General features: G+C 44.7%; 1 protein-coding gene across 5 annotated transcripts in view; it reads right to left on the minus strand.

Annotated features, from left to right (window-relative positions):
* BPTF (bromodomain PHD finger transcription factor) overlaps positions 1-14,974 on the minus strand; it is a 1,440,172-nt gene that overhangs the window by 1,282,125 nt on the left and 143,073 nt on the right. For all 5 annotated transcript variants that reach the window (XM_085617259.1, XM_085617261.1, XM_085617262.1 and 2 more), the window contains exon 7: positions 8,318-8,505. In XM_085617259.1, the coding sequence (XP_085473385.1) occupies positions 8,318-8,505 (188 nt within the window). The remainder of the gene's footprint in view (positions 1-8,317; positions 8,506-14,974) is intronic.

Here is a 14,974-nt window from a genome sequence, read left to right on the forward strand (position 1 = left end):
TTGTTCCTTTGATAGAGACTTCTAACCACAGATTCCTCACATTTTGAAAAGATACCAGTGTAGTACCTATTAGGAGGTGGGTCTGTGAAATGGCTCAAACTAAAAAGTCCTATAGGACTGGGCAGACGAAATGCCCCTCTCGACAAACCTAGCTGTCCAGATAGTCGTGATCCGTGAATGTACGGAGTGGCACCCATGTAGCCGCCTGACAGATGACCAGAAAAAGAGCACCATGTACCAACACACTGGTAGCAGCTTTGGTCCTGGTGTAATGAGCTTGCAGTCCTTTTGGAGGCTGCTTTTTGTCCAATGCACCAAAGATCTTGATGCAGCGTATGATCCAGCAGTAGATGGCCTTTTTCTACATGACCTTTGTTCGCTTCGGAGAACCCCAAAAAGAGGCGATTGTCCACCCAGAGGTCTTTGGTATGATCAATATTAATGCTCAGCACTCTTTTAGGTTCCAAATAATGGAGTCTCTCCTCCTCTTCATAGGGGTGAGTTAGACCACAAAATGCCGGCAGGGTGATGCTTGCCTGACGTGGAACAGCTTAGTGACTTTTAGCAAGAAGGATGCTTGTGTCCAACAAACCTTTTTGGATGGAAAGTAGGGGGTGTACGGCAGATTAACGCAGAAAGCATGTAGCTCATTCACTCACCGGGCCCGTCTCATGACGCAGAGTGTAAGAAACTGGAACTTTGTTACTGTTGTCCCTCCACTTTTTGACTACCAGATGCTAGTTTTCAACGCTCACAGTGCACGGAAGCATGCTAACCAAACCTCAGTACCACTGCTCTTTCCCCTAAAACTAGTTAAAGTATAATTGTAACCCAATTCAGCACCCCTGTAAGTCCCTAGTACATGGTAACCCTGGTACCTAGGACATGGGTACTAAAGAGGGTCTATAGGAAGCTGACACTGTATATACACGATACCTAAGTAAGGTATAGTGTCCACAGAGTCCAGTGGATCCCCAAAGGTAGGTTGAGATAAATGCATATAATACCTTACTCTCTATTTGTGGCGGTGTGAGCAAGCAGTAAGGCTTTATCAGAGGGTAGTGTTAAGCATTTATTGAACACACTTAGGCAAGAAATGATGTCACACACTCAAAGACTGAACTCAGACCAATTTGTTTGTATAAAAATATTATTTAGTTGTATTTTATTTTTCTAGAACCCAGCCAGGCCTGGTACAGGTAAGTGTAATGTAATAACACTTCGCAAGACTATTGCAGTTAAATACAGCTTGAATGCAGTTGAATGCAAACGGATTGATTACAGTTAAGTCATTTGTTTATAAAACAGTTTGAAATACTTTTCAAATTACATTTCAGATTACTTTTTAAGTTACTTTTTCTACTCAGTGTGATATGCCTAGATATCACACTGGGAAATGTTCCTAGATAAAAAGTAAGTAAAATAGTTTTTGTTCATATGCTGTTTAAGGTTTCATACAAACCAACTCCATACTTGGAACAATTTTCACAGAAAAGCAGTCAATGCATTCCTAAGGGTAAATACTCTGTCTTGGGAGTTGGCTTCCAGGGGTTAGAAGCAAGGTTCATCCAGGGTGAAGGATGCACGCTTAAAAGCACCCTCAGCGGCACTATGGCGGCCGGGTACAGAGTGCTGAGGCCCAATGTTATGCACAAGGTGTACCCACAGCAGCACAAGGGCGGATGGATGCAGAGTGCTGACTTGGCTTCGGGTGCGCTGTTCTTTTCAATGGGAGTTCAGTGGGGGTTTTGGCTGCAGGTTAGGTCCAGAAAGACTTCCGGGTGGAACCAACAGCTGGGCAGGTAAGTTGGAGGGCCCGGGGACATAGTTTCACCTCGGGTTCTTTTCTCCAGGGCCAGGGCAGCTGGATGCAGGGATGTCTTTTGAGATCGAATTTCACCTTACCGGGCCACTCGCGGTTGGGGTCTCCTTGCAGAGGCTGCAGTCTACGTCGGGGAGTCCTGGAGGGGTCAACCCACGGTAGACTCAGACTCTGGAGCGCTGGGGGACCTCACTGGGTCCGGTGGGCCACTTGGACTCGGGCCGTAAACGTCGGGGCAGTGGTGGTTCCAGGTGTCGGGTTTCATTGTCCTCAGTAGGCTCAGAGTCTTTCTTGGCTTAAATTACCTGCGCAGGGTGGTAACTCAGTTCCTCTTGAATCTAGGTCTTGAAAAGTTTCCATTGTGCAGCCGGGACTTGTTTTTTCTCTGCAAACTACTTTGCCAGGCCCTTTTGTCCTTATTTCTTCAAGATACTCCTTGTTGTCAGCGAATGTGTTGTTAAAATGCTTGAAGAGGTAATTTCTCCATGCTTCCTCCGTTATGTTGGAATTTAGGCCAAGATGGTCTGGATTCTTTAGTCTTTTGATCATATGCCAGAACCTTGAGCTGTTTTTACGTTTAGCTTCATAGAGGAGTTTGACCCATAATTCTTCATTTTTACGCTTCTTTTTTTCCCCATTTCATCCCTTTTAACAGTTGTTTTGCTTCCCGTAAAACTTTTTGTAAATCTTGATTTAATGGGTCTTTCCTCATCTGTCTTAATGTTCGGTTTATGATCTGCTTTTAGATTTTCATTTCTGGAGTGGGTTGCATTTTGGTCGGTATTCTCGTTTGGTGCGTTAATCTATTTGATAAACCTTTTAATAGTTTCTCATCAACAGCTAGGATGAAGTTTTGCCATACTTCTACCGGATTTGTCATGAGATTTTCCGCTTGCATATAAAGAGTTTTTACCTGATGACATATGGTACTGATATTGCTAGGATTGCATCGAAGCCGCTTAAGATTTGCAGCCACTTCGTTATTGATGCCTATGAATGGTTCAATCTTTAGAAGTGAGTTGACTTTTATTGTTACTTCTTGAGGCAAGTGGTCGCTATGTTCGCTGGTCCCAATCTTAAATGCTGATGCAGTACCAAGCATAATTAGGGATGTGAATGTGTAATCCAGATGAAAACATTGCTGTTTTGTGTGGAACGTTGCGATTGGGGAGTCGTCCTCCGGGAATCGCCCGTTCAAGGCTCCTAAATTAAGATGTTCTAGCTGCCGTAGGTGATTTGAGCAATGTGTGGGTTTCTTAATATTTGGGGAGCCCTGGCTGCGCGCTTTCCATGCAGCATTAAGTTCTTGGTTAAAGGCATCACCTTCCCCTGAGCTAAAAAGATACAGGTTAAGATCACCTGCTAGATTAATATGGTCGGAATCCTCTTCATCCATTATCTTTTTTGCGGCTTCAATCAGTTCTTTGGCGGCCTTCCGTTTCCATTTAGGATGGATGTAAGCATTAATTACTATAACTTCTTGACACTGGCTATTTAGCCAGAGTGCGATCTTTGCCGCCTGAATAACGCTTGGGTGTGTTATTTGAGATGCTATTGCTGAGATCTCTCCTATTGTTGCTATGGAGGCCATAATCATTAGGCCCCCTGATCGACGGCCTAAATCGGAACTCTTTTTTGCCGGGATGCAACAGGATGTATATCCTTGGAGCTCGAAAGCCTTTTCCTCCCAGGGCTCTTGCAGCACTATCAAATCAAATTTGTTTAAATATTGTAGGAACTCCGGATCCTCACTTTTGCTAGCTAGGCCATTGATGTTCCAAGTGCATATCTTAATTTGTCTGGAGTTGTCCATGCGTGGTTGAGGTTACTCTTCCTTTGTCAGTTTGTATGGTCTGCTATTTTAATGGTAAGCTGAATTTGCCTCCAGTTTTGTGGGGCAGTTGGCCAAATGTGACGTGGGTCCCTTGAGTCTTGTTTTGGTAGAAAGATCTTTGTATCTTGGGAAAATGCTCTTGGTGAAGTGCTCCTTGCTCCCTTTAGTACGGACTTGGTGTCTTTCCGTAATGGTGTTCCAGTAGGGGGTAGGAAGGGTGTCGGATAGGGAGGTAATTTTTCAATTTAGAGTTTAATCCCCCATTGCTTAAACGTATTCACTTCCTTCATGATTTTTTTTGACTATCTCTGGAGTCCCAGGTTGCTTTGGTTATTTCCGAAAATTGTGAGTTATTGTTTGGCTGGAACTGTATTCGAAGAAGATCAGAGGAGCCAATATTTTCTAGGTTTGTGATCAAATGTAGGAGCCTCAGTATATTTCCTCTGTTCAATATGTCGTCACTAGCACGAGATATACATTCTGGAATGAGCAGACTAGTGGCCATGCTATCCCCGTGTTGTACTGCAGTTTGCTTTGCTCGAGATCCCTCACTTCCGGTATCGCCGGGCTGTAGAGAGCGGCTTAAACCGCTACTTGTGGGGGAAGTTTGTTGTATACTGCCCTGCCTTTCTCTCCGAGAATCCCTTGTGATGTTTATTGTTCCCCTTGTTTGCTTCTGTGTTAACTTTGCATTGCTGGTCTGAGTATTGTGGCAGGTTTCTGTGGTTAAAATTTGTTCAGTTTTAATGGTCCTTATTAAATCAAAATTATATACACTTTGAGTTGCTTTTGTTTGAGGAAGTCCCCGCTTACTTCCAAAAAATGGAGATGTATGAGATGTGTCTCTGGATGGTGTACTCAGAGCCGCCGACGGCTTGGCAATAATTGTCGGAGGGGGATCCTCCAAGTCTTTGGGCAGAAACGGGAGAGTGAGTTGACTTACGTGTTCAACTTTTGGACTCTGAACGGTTGTTGTTGGGGACAAATATGATGGTGATTCTTTACGGAGTCTTCTGCTAATAGGGAGCCTGTTACTTCCCTTCCTTTTTTTCTTCATCCGGGTTTTACAAAGGCTCTGGGCGTTGGCTGATTTACAGTCAGCTGTAGTTGTACCGACTGCTGGTGGTTGAGCCGTAAGTTCAGCGTCCATGCTCTCTGACAGTGGAGGTAGGCCGTCCCTGCCTGCCATATTCAAGTTGTTGTTTGCTGTCCGTGCTATTTTTAATACGTCCGAAGGGCTTTTTAGTGGTCCAGAGAGTTCAGTGTTCTTTGCAGAGGACTGTAGAATGCTTGTTCTTAGATATACTATTAGATTCCCTATCATGGATGGTAGGGTTAGTAACTTGTCTACAATTGGTTCACTGGAGCATGATGATAGTATTGCTTGGACCGCATAAGCCGATTTCTGTCCTCTCTTTACAAGGCCATTAAGTTCTGATATTTTTCGCGTCGATTCCCGAGATGGAATCAGCCATTGTCTGTAAAAGGTTAAGCTGCAGGTCCATTTTGTGGGATTGAAATTGTAACGCAGCAGCTGAGTCTTGCAGGGTGGTTAGGATTGTTACCCATACTGACTCCGAGATTGGGCTTCCAGTGATGTGGCTTTTTTCCATTCTTGGGGAGTTATTTGCTTCTATTTGTGAGTTTAAATGAGCTGGTTTCAGGTTGTAGGAAGCTACTAGTTCTTCCCATTCCTGGGTAGCTATAAAAGTCATGTCATTATTTGTTGAGTGAGAGTCGCTAAAAGGTAACAAGAGTGCGACGCTCAAGGAGCATATGTGCTATTGGACTGTTGTGTATTAATGATTGCTCCCAGGTATCTACTTGAGCTGTTTCAAGTGGTTTTGTTTGAATTGGTGAGCTATTGTTTAATTGAGGAGATAAATCTTGGTGTTTTCCATCCTTGCGGTCCCGTGCATTAACTGCAACTGATCGGTCTGCTTGGGTTATTTGAATTGCATTCATTCGGATGGAAGAGCTATTATTTAGTTGAGGAGATGGATTTCCGTCACGGTTGTCCAGAACCTTAATTTTAACTGGTGAATCTAAGCTTTCTGTATATAGGATGCTGGTTAGGTTTAAATTTGTCTTAACTCCACTGGCTGGATGGCAGTGAGGGTGGGAGTGTTTTACCAACTCAGAGAGTGTGTCCATCTTCGGGGAACTCAACAAGCTGGTTTTTACGATGTCCTTACCAGAACAGGGCGAACCCGGAGCAGCCCTACTTTGACTACTTTCACTGTTTGCTCCTTTAGCTGCTAAATTGGTACAAACGCCCACTCCCATGGTTCCAGATGTCGCTATTGTTGTTGTTGCCACTTCAGCTATTTACCCTGGGCAGAGTTAACTATTCATCCCTGTCAGCTGTTGGGTCACAGCTGGATTATTGTAGAAAGGACTGCAGTCAGTTTTACTTAATAGTAGAGGTGTTTGCAGCCCTTCTATGCTCCCAGTCTTGGAGTAAATGGCCGTCCCTGGGTGTGAGTAAGTGCCATCTTTCTTGCATGGTATGCCCCCACTTTTTGCTGAATTGCTGAATGTACTTTGACTGAGTGTGCCCTGGACTCCTGCCAATCAGGTGCCCAGGACCTATGTTCCTTCCCTAAAAACCTAAAACCCAAATTGGCAAACCCTGGCACATGTCAGCCCCTGGTAAATGGTACCCTAGGTACTCAGGGCCTTGTGACCAGGGAAGGCCTATAAGGGATGCAGCACTCATTGTGCCACCCTCAGAGGCCCTGTACCCTAACACACACACACACACACACACACACACACACACACACACACACACACACACATACACATACACTGCCCTTGCAGGCTGAGTGTCTGGGTACAAGACAAAACAAAGAGTTGACATGGCGCACATGCCTGTGTGCCATGCCCACCACCTACACTGCCCTGGCATACATCAGCCACCCCTCTAGCTGGGTGCCCTATGCCAGTGGTGTGGGCACAGGAGCATGAGCCCTGTGCCCCTACAGAACCCAGGTCCATTCCTGGGCATTGTAAGTGCAGTGCTGCCATTTAAGAGTATATGGTGCTGAGAGCTCGTCAAACACGAACTCCACAGCACCATAATGGCAACACTGAAGACTGAGAAGTTTGGTATCAAACTTCTCAGCACATTAAACCCGCACTGATGCCAGTGTGGGATTTTATGTACCAAGCACCCCAGAGGGCATCTTAGAGATGTCCCCTGAAACCTAACCTACAATCCATGTCTGGTCTGGGAGGCTGCCTAGGCTGCCACACAGCAGGTATGTTGCTGGAACCCTGGGTAGGAAAGCCCCTGCTCTCCTGGGCCTGCAACAATGCACATCCTGGGCGAGGTGCTAGATCTCCTCCCCCAGGATTGGCAGGGGGAAGATTCAAAGGCATGCTGCCTCTGTGAGCTTCCCCAGGCCACTGGCAGCCCCCACTCTGGCGGGAAGCCTGGCCGGAAACCCCAAATAAGGACAGGGGATGTGCCAGCCTGCCAACCCCACCCCTCAGGTGGGGGAGGCGAGGTGAAGCACATCTCCGGGCTCTCCCCATCTTGAAGATGGGAAGCCCTGCCCAATCAGGATTAGGCTACTGCCCCCCTCCCACAGGAGAGAGGCAGGATAGGGGGTTTACCCACCCCAGGAGAGGGACCCATTGGTCCCTGCCCTTCACCTACCTGTAACACCCCTAAATCTAGTATTTAGGGGCACCCTGAACCTTCCTTTCCCAGATTCCGAAATACAAAGAAGAGCAAGAAGAAAGAAGACCTGCCCTGCAGCTGATAAGAAGAGGAAGACACCAACTGCTTTGGCCCCAGCCCTACCAGCCTGTCGACCCTCGAACCTGCTCCTGCTCCAACCCGGCCTCTCTTGTGGCCAGCAACCTCACAAACCCCGGAGGACCTGGCTACCTTTTGGCTCTAAGCACCTGGGATTCCCATGAGTAGAGGCTCTACTCAAAATCAGCTTCAAATCCCTGGCATCAGCCCGGAACCGCAAACCCTAGACACTCTGCACCCGCCAAGCCTTCCATAAAACGGACTATCATCCCACAATCTCAACAGTTGGCCTAAATAAAGCCCTGAATTAAAATGTGGTGAAATTTAAAGAAAAGTAATGCAGGTACTTGCCAAGAGTACATGAAACCTGTGAAGTTAATATGAATCCAGACGTGACAATACTAAAGTTATTTAGCTTGAACAGGTAAGTCATGACTACGGTATAACTAAAGTACAATAACAACAGCAACTGCCCAGCAACCAAATGAAACAATTTGCGGACTAGCTATACTATAAGAAAGGTCCTCATCTATGGATGACATTTTCTTTCTTAATATTATAAAGAACATAATATTATTTTATTAGATACGTATATTTTGTTTTAGAAATCATTCAATCTGTATACCTACTCACTTACAGATTTATTATACCACCAGAACTGTGTCATTTAATCAAAATACCTTTATCCCTAGATGAGAACATCTCTCATGTAATATGTAACAATAGTTAAACCTAAATGTTAAACTGAAACTATACACGTGTAGTATTCCAAGAGTGACCACAAAACATTTTTTGCTGTGTGCTACAATAAAGGTCACAATTACATAGTGTTGAGAAAGGGTCATCTCTTGTAGGACTAACAATACATTTTATGTAAAATGGAAAAAAAACTAACCTCTTTGCCATCTTTATAATACCTATTGGCTTCATGAACAGCTGCAGCAACTTGTTGACTTTTCAGCTGACTCAGTTTGCTTTCAGGATTTCGTAACCTTGTGACCATTCGGGTTGATCCAGGAGTCCCTTTCTCTAGGCCTGGAGAATCACCAAATTCACTGCTACTTTTCTCCAGCTTAAAATAAACTAAAAGCACAAAAAAACAAGTTGCTTGCAATGATTACCAGGTAGGACATTAACAATTGCTTCACATCTGCAGACTCCAGATTCCAAATTGGTTGGGGTTCTAGTTAGGGAAGCGGAGATGCTAGATTCCAAGGCTTAATAAAAAATACAAATGGTATAAGGGTGTATACATAAGCTGGTCAGATCACACTGCAACGATTTTGAATAAAAGCACTCATTTACATATTCAGTTCCATCCAAGTATACAGGTCTCACAGGGACCAGATACCCTTCACAACTTGATGGAGTAGAGTGCACAAGTAATGCACACACCATTTATGGAGGAACTGTCCTCTGTCTCCTCCATTAAACATAACGCTGAGTTTTGGAACATCTCCTATATGTATGATGATAATATTGGCTAACAGGAGGAGGAAGGGTGAGAGAGCGAGTGTACTGGGGATGGATAGGAGGAAAGAGAAAAGTAAGATGAATGTTTTTAGGGTAGGGTGGGGAATGAGCTTCACCGCACAGAAAAAGATAGGTGGAACGGTGCTGAAAAAACAGTAGTTCTGACATCCCAGCCATTCACTGATTTTCTTCTGATTCATCTGCAGAGTATCCAACTGTACTGGAATTCAATCAATATATATTGTTTATAAATCAGTTCCACTCATCATTTTGACACCAATTCATCAAGTGGTCTTGTTCTTTTTAACATTTATTATTTTATTCAGTTCAATGAGATGCCACATTTGGGTTCATTCCAGGTCCAATACATTTCGACTACAAAGGCTTCATCACAAGTCAATTCTCAAAACATTTGTTCAAAAATTCAATAGTCTAATTCTGTACCAAGCTATACAAATCAACAATTTATCACATGTCAATTTAAATTCAAAAACACCCTTCAAGTTCAATCCTGTGCACCCTAAACATCAAATTCAAATATCAATTACCCTAATTCTACCATCAATAGTATTGTAAACCTCCAATACTCAGGAGTATCGATTGTCACACATGTGAATACTGAATCGACACCTCTTAGATCGCAAATATTGATCTTGATAACAACCGCCAATTATCACAAATGAGAAAAGCTAGAGCTATTATAAATCTCTACCCACTAATGCCAAGGCGGATGGAATACTGGGAAAAGCAAGGCCCTCACCCACAAACTGTGGTATGCTTCATCATTGGGTTTCCCACATCTGGGCCAATAACAGGTGGAGCTGAGCTCAATCACAATGTGGGGGCAAAGTATTTCTTGTTTTTTTTTTTTAAGTTTTTTTATCGTGCCAGAGGAAATGTGAATTAAAACAGTCTAAGACTATCCTTTCAAATTATTTTTTCAGGGATGTCCTGGCTGGATTACAAGAAAATCACCTGTGGCGTTTGGTAACAGATTGGGGTTACTGCCCTACCATCTGGTGTAGTCAACATCTTTCGACCAACCTTTATTGTGCGCTGTGGGTCTGCGGCCTTCAACAGGACACTTATTCATCTTTGGCTATCTAATTTGAATGAAAGATTTGGGCAATCCCCCATATATCAAATCTAGTTTATGTTGCTTTAGCATGCATAAGTACAACATAGTAACCGTTTGGAATTTCGCATTTTCAACTGTGGTACTTTCACATTCAATGAACTCTCTGGCATATTTCTTATAGCCAACACAACCATAGTGAAAGCACTGCACTCTGTGAGACACACAACATTTAGCTTAGTGAGTGAAGGTGCAACCCAATAAAATCCACACATCGTATGCTTGCAATCTTACCCTGGAGTTGGGCTAATTTCTAACCGAGGGAAGGAGGAAAGTGTCACCCTGCAGTCACCACTTCAATATGGCCTGCTATTTGGCTAAATTCTCTTTTGTTCCGAACGTATTAACATCGAGATCTGATGATGTAATGGCATTGGTTCGCATGCTCCAACCAGCTTACATTTACTGCAGCAAACACCGCAAGCATCGGCGTAGAGATGAGTGCTGTCACTAATAGCAACGTCAAACACTTGACAATACAATATGAGTAGCACATTAGGAGCACCATTACTGTGAGTGATTTTGAAAAGTTATTACACCTTCATCTATTATGAGCAAAATGAGATAGAAAACAGCACTATTTATGCAATGAAAATAAGCTACAACACAGAGTCAAGGAGGTGTGACCAACAACTTTCACAAATAATAAGGCCGTATTGGTAAAAAGCCTCATTATGTACTATAACAAATCATATCTATGTAAAACCTCTAACATATTACATTTGCATTCTACTGTGTGACTACAGGGCAATGTTCTTCCTCCTTCCAAAGGGTTAATAAGTGGATTACATGGTGTGGTTGAGATACCGCATTGTGGGGTAGAGCCCCTTTGTGACAAGGTCATTTCTACTTTTTGCCCTAGGACTGATACTTTTTGACTGAAAATGCAGTGGGTTCATACTAACCAGGCACCCAGTGCCTGTTCTCTTTCCCTTAAAACAAGCTAAATATCTAATTGTAACCCAATTGGCAAGGACTTTAGCACCCCTTTAAGTCCCTAGTAAATGGAACCACTTGCACCTTGGGCATAGCTACTAAAGAGGGTCTCCTGGGCCTGCAGCATGTATTAAACCACCCTAAGGGGCCAACACACAAACTGCATGCAGACTGCCATTGCAAGCTGCGTGAAATAGTGCCAAGAATTCCAATAACATGACATGGCACACACACTGTGTGTAATGCCCCTATGCACTGCATACACTATATTCAAGTCACCCCTAAGGCAGGTTTCATTATGGTATATGTGAGGACATATCTGCCCCTGTAAAGTCTAGTTCCATTGCCACGACATTGCAAGTGATGAGGAAGTCATCTTATTGGTCTCTTGTGGGGGGGTGGGGGGGGGGGGGGGGGGGGGAGTAATTCAGGTCAGGGCACAAGAGGTTAGAATCATCAAAACGTTACAGCAAGAGAGTACCTCTGTGACCAGAGATCCTACCTCCTGGAGTACTACCAAAATATATATATGCTTAAAATGACTAAACTCCACAGCTGCTCATGTAATGAGCTCCGATTATTTTAATTTAACCTTAAACATATTTCTGACAGCAATTCACTCAGAGGGCACCTTAGAGATGCCCCCTGAAAAACCACCTAACAATAGTGTCTAGGCTTAGTGGCTGCTCGCCAGATGCCATCACCAGACACGTTTCTAGACCCTTGGGTCGAGGGCCTGCTGCTCTTGGGGGTCTGAAACAATGCACATCCTTGGAGGAGGTCCCAAGCCGCCTCCCCCAGGATGGGCAGGGTCCACGAAGGGGAAGCTTCAAAGGCTTGCCGCCTTTGTGAGCTTCCCCAGGCCACTTGCTGATTCCAGCAACTGTCTCCTACAAGTTCTGACCCCCACTTTGGATGGGAGAATCGGCGGCAAAAACAAAGTGAGGTGTGCCCACCTTTACACCTCACCGCTCAGGTGGGGGAGGCTAGGTGAAGCACAACTCTCAGTCCCTGCCTGTAGTGAATGAGCCACTTTTGTGGTCTGACACCCTATGATGACCCTCAACCACCACCATTTCGTACTGACTTAAGTGTGTTATGTTACCCTAGCCTTAATGTAGGATGGGTTTGCATATGCCTGCTTCTCTTCTGTCCTGTAATCTTGCTGTCTTTTAGTAGAATAGTCTTTCCAAGAATAGAAGGTATGGGATGTTGAGGTGCAGTCTTGTGGGTGGTGGTGCACACATGTGCTCAATCTTGTATACTGAGGGATAAAGTCTATAGTGTTATTTGGGTTATGTGAATTACGTGTTGAACTATTGCCTTTGACATGGCTTCATGTCATCCTTGCTTTTCTGATTCCATCTTGCTTTGGGCCTTTGTGTGCATGGCTTAACTAACTCCATTTACATGACTGAAGCTATTTTCTGTGCCTGCACGAAGCTGCAACGTGGGGAGGGCATGTTTTGCTCTTCTCCTGTTTTTCGCACTTTACTGACTAGACAGAACTGTTTTTTAGAGGAATGTACATGGTCTGTCTCGGAGCCATAGCAAAGGCCTGATCAACCGATGCAGTGGCCTTGGAGCAGGCTGGTAAGGGCTCTCATGAGAACAAGGGGGCGAGGCTTGCTAGAAGCTTTGTTGTGTTTGAATTTGTATTAAAAAGAGGAGCCTATACTGGCCTGGTGGAAGTTCACGCCGTGGAGCAAACGTGTTGTCACGGAAGAGTGGTGTCACCTCTGAGCTTTCACCCGGTTCAAGCAATGGACTCCCCTTGAGCGAAGTGGGGTGAAATGATGGAGCAGTAGGTGAGGTGTCTCTGCTACTAGCTGCCTCTTGATTCTTTTCTGAATTCTTTCCTTTCCTTCTTATTTTCTGATTCTTATATCCATATATTGAATATGCTACTTACCAGTATGCATCTGTTCTTGGCATGTAGGGCTGCTGACATTCATATCTGTGCATAGATCGCCGCCTAGTGTTGGGTCCGGATGATTGCACATTGTTGTCCTGGAAGAGTCTTCGAAGTATCACGAGATAGGTGGCTCCTCCCCTGGACTACAGTGCGCATGGGCATCCTCTCCATCCTCAGATTGTTTTTCGCCATTGTGGCAGTGATGGAGTAGATACAGTAAGTGATGACCATGCTATACAGTAATTCGGAGTGCTGCAGCCGCTACAGGCGCCGGGGAGGAGGGTGGGCGATATGAATGTCAGCAGCCCTACATGCCAAGAACAGATGCATACTGGTAAGTAGCATATTCAGTTCGAGGCATGTGGGCTGCTGAATTCATATCTGTGCATAGATTATATAGCAGTCCCTCCATTAGCGGCGGCTGCCCGTGCCAGCTGCAACAGTCTGAAAAAGGGTCTTGAGAACAGCCTGTCCTACAGCTGCCTGCTGTTTGGAATGTACATCTACACAGTAGTGTTTTGTAAATGTATGTATAGTGGACCATGTGGCTGCTCTACATATTTCCTCTAAAGGAATATTCCCTAGGAAAGCCATGGACGCCCCTAACTTTCGTGTTGAGTGGGCTCTGGGAGGAATCGTTAATGTGCGTTTAGCTTTTTCATAGCAAATTTGAATACATTTAACGATCCATCTGGCTATCCCTGCTTTGGAAATGGCGTTGCCCTTGTGTTGTGGAGAAAAGGCAACGAACAGTTGTTTTGTTTTCCTAAAATCCTTTGTTCTGTCTATATAGTACATGAGGGCCCTCTTTACATCTAGTGTATGGAGCATTCTCTCCGCGACATTTTGTGGATTTTGAAAGAAAACCGGCAGTTCAATAGTTTGATTCATGTGGAACTGCGATATCACTTTAGGCATGAAAGTGGGGTTAGTACGTAGTACAACTCTATTTGCGTGAACCTGTATGAATGGCTCTTGAATGGTTAGTGCCTGGAGTTCACTAACTCTTCTCAACGAAGTGATTGCCACTAAGAAGGCTACTTTCCAGGTGAGGAATTGAATCTCACATGAATGTAGAGGTTCAAAAGGTGGACCCATTAATCTAGTGAGGACCACATTCAGGTTCCACACCGGTGCCGGTGGGTGAGTTGGAGGAATCACTCTTTTGAGTCCCTCTAAGAAGGCTTTGATGGCAGGCACTTTGAATAAAGAGAGGTGCTGCCTGTTCTGAAGATAGGCCGCTATTGCGGTTAGCTGTATACGGATGGAGTTGTATGCCAGATTGCATCGGTATAAGTGTAACAGGTAACAGATGATGTTCTGAATGGATGCATCCAGCGGATTAATGTCATTGTTTTTACAGTAAATGACAAATCTTTTCCATTTAGCCGCATAGCAAGCTCTGGTCGTGGGTCTCCTGGCCTCCTTGATGATATTCATACATTCTGGGGGCAGGTTTAGGTAGCCAAACTCTAAGACTCCAGGAGCCAGATCGCCAGGTTCAGCTGTTGCGGATCTGGGTGCTGAATTTCGCCATGGTTCTGTGATAAAAGTTTGGGTGTTAGCCGCAGTCTTTGAGGCAGCACCACGGACAGTTCTAGTAACGTGGTGTACCATGGCTGACGTGCCCACATTGGAGCAACCAGGATGAGTGTCATTGAGTGTTGCCGTAGTTTGCGTGCCACTAGCGGTATTAATGGCGCTGGGGGAAAAGCGTACGCAAATCTGCCTGACCAGTTCATCCATATCGCATTGCCCTGCGACTGTGGATGCGGAAACCTGGCGGCAAAGCTTTGGCATTTTGCGTTTTCCCTTGTGGCGAATAGGTCTATCTCTGGATGACCCCACTGCTGGAAGTACGGTTGGAGTACTGATGGATGTAGCTCCTGTGAGAAAGTGGCTCTGTATATACTGTTCCCTAATAGGTACACCCTGTACAGAGTCCACAGTCCCCCAAAGGCTGATAGAGGTCAAAGTTAGGTATGACCTTACTCTCAAAAGTGGTAGCTTGGTCGAGCAGTAAGGCAGTACCAGAGGACAGTGTAAAGCATTTATTGTACACACTCAGTCAGCAAATGGTTTCACACACTCAA

Source organism: Triturus cristatus, chromosome 7 (genome assembly GCF_964204655.1).
Source record: "Triturus cristatus chromosome 7, aTriCri1.1, whole genome shotgun sequence".
NCBI classification, from domain to species: domain Eukaryota; kingdom Metazoa; phylum Chordata; class Amphibia; order Caudata; family Salamandridae; genus Triturus; species Triturus cristatus.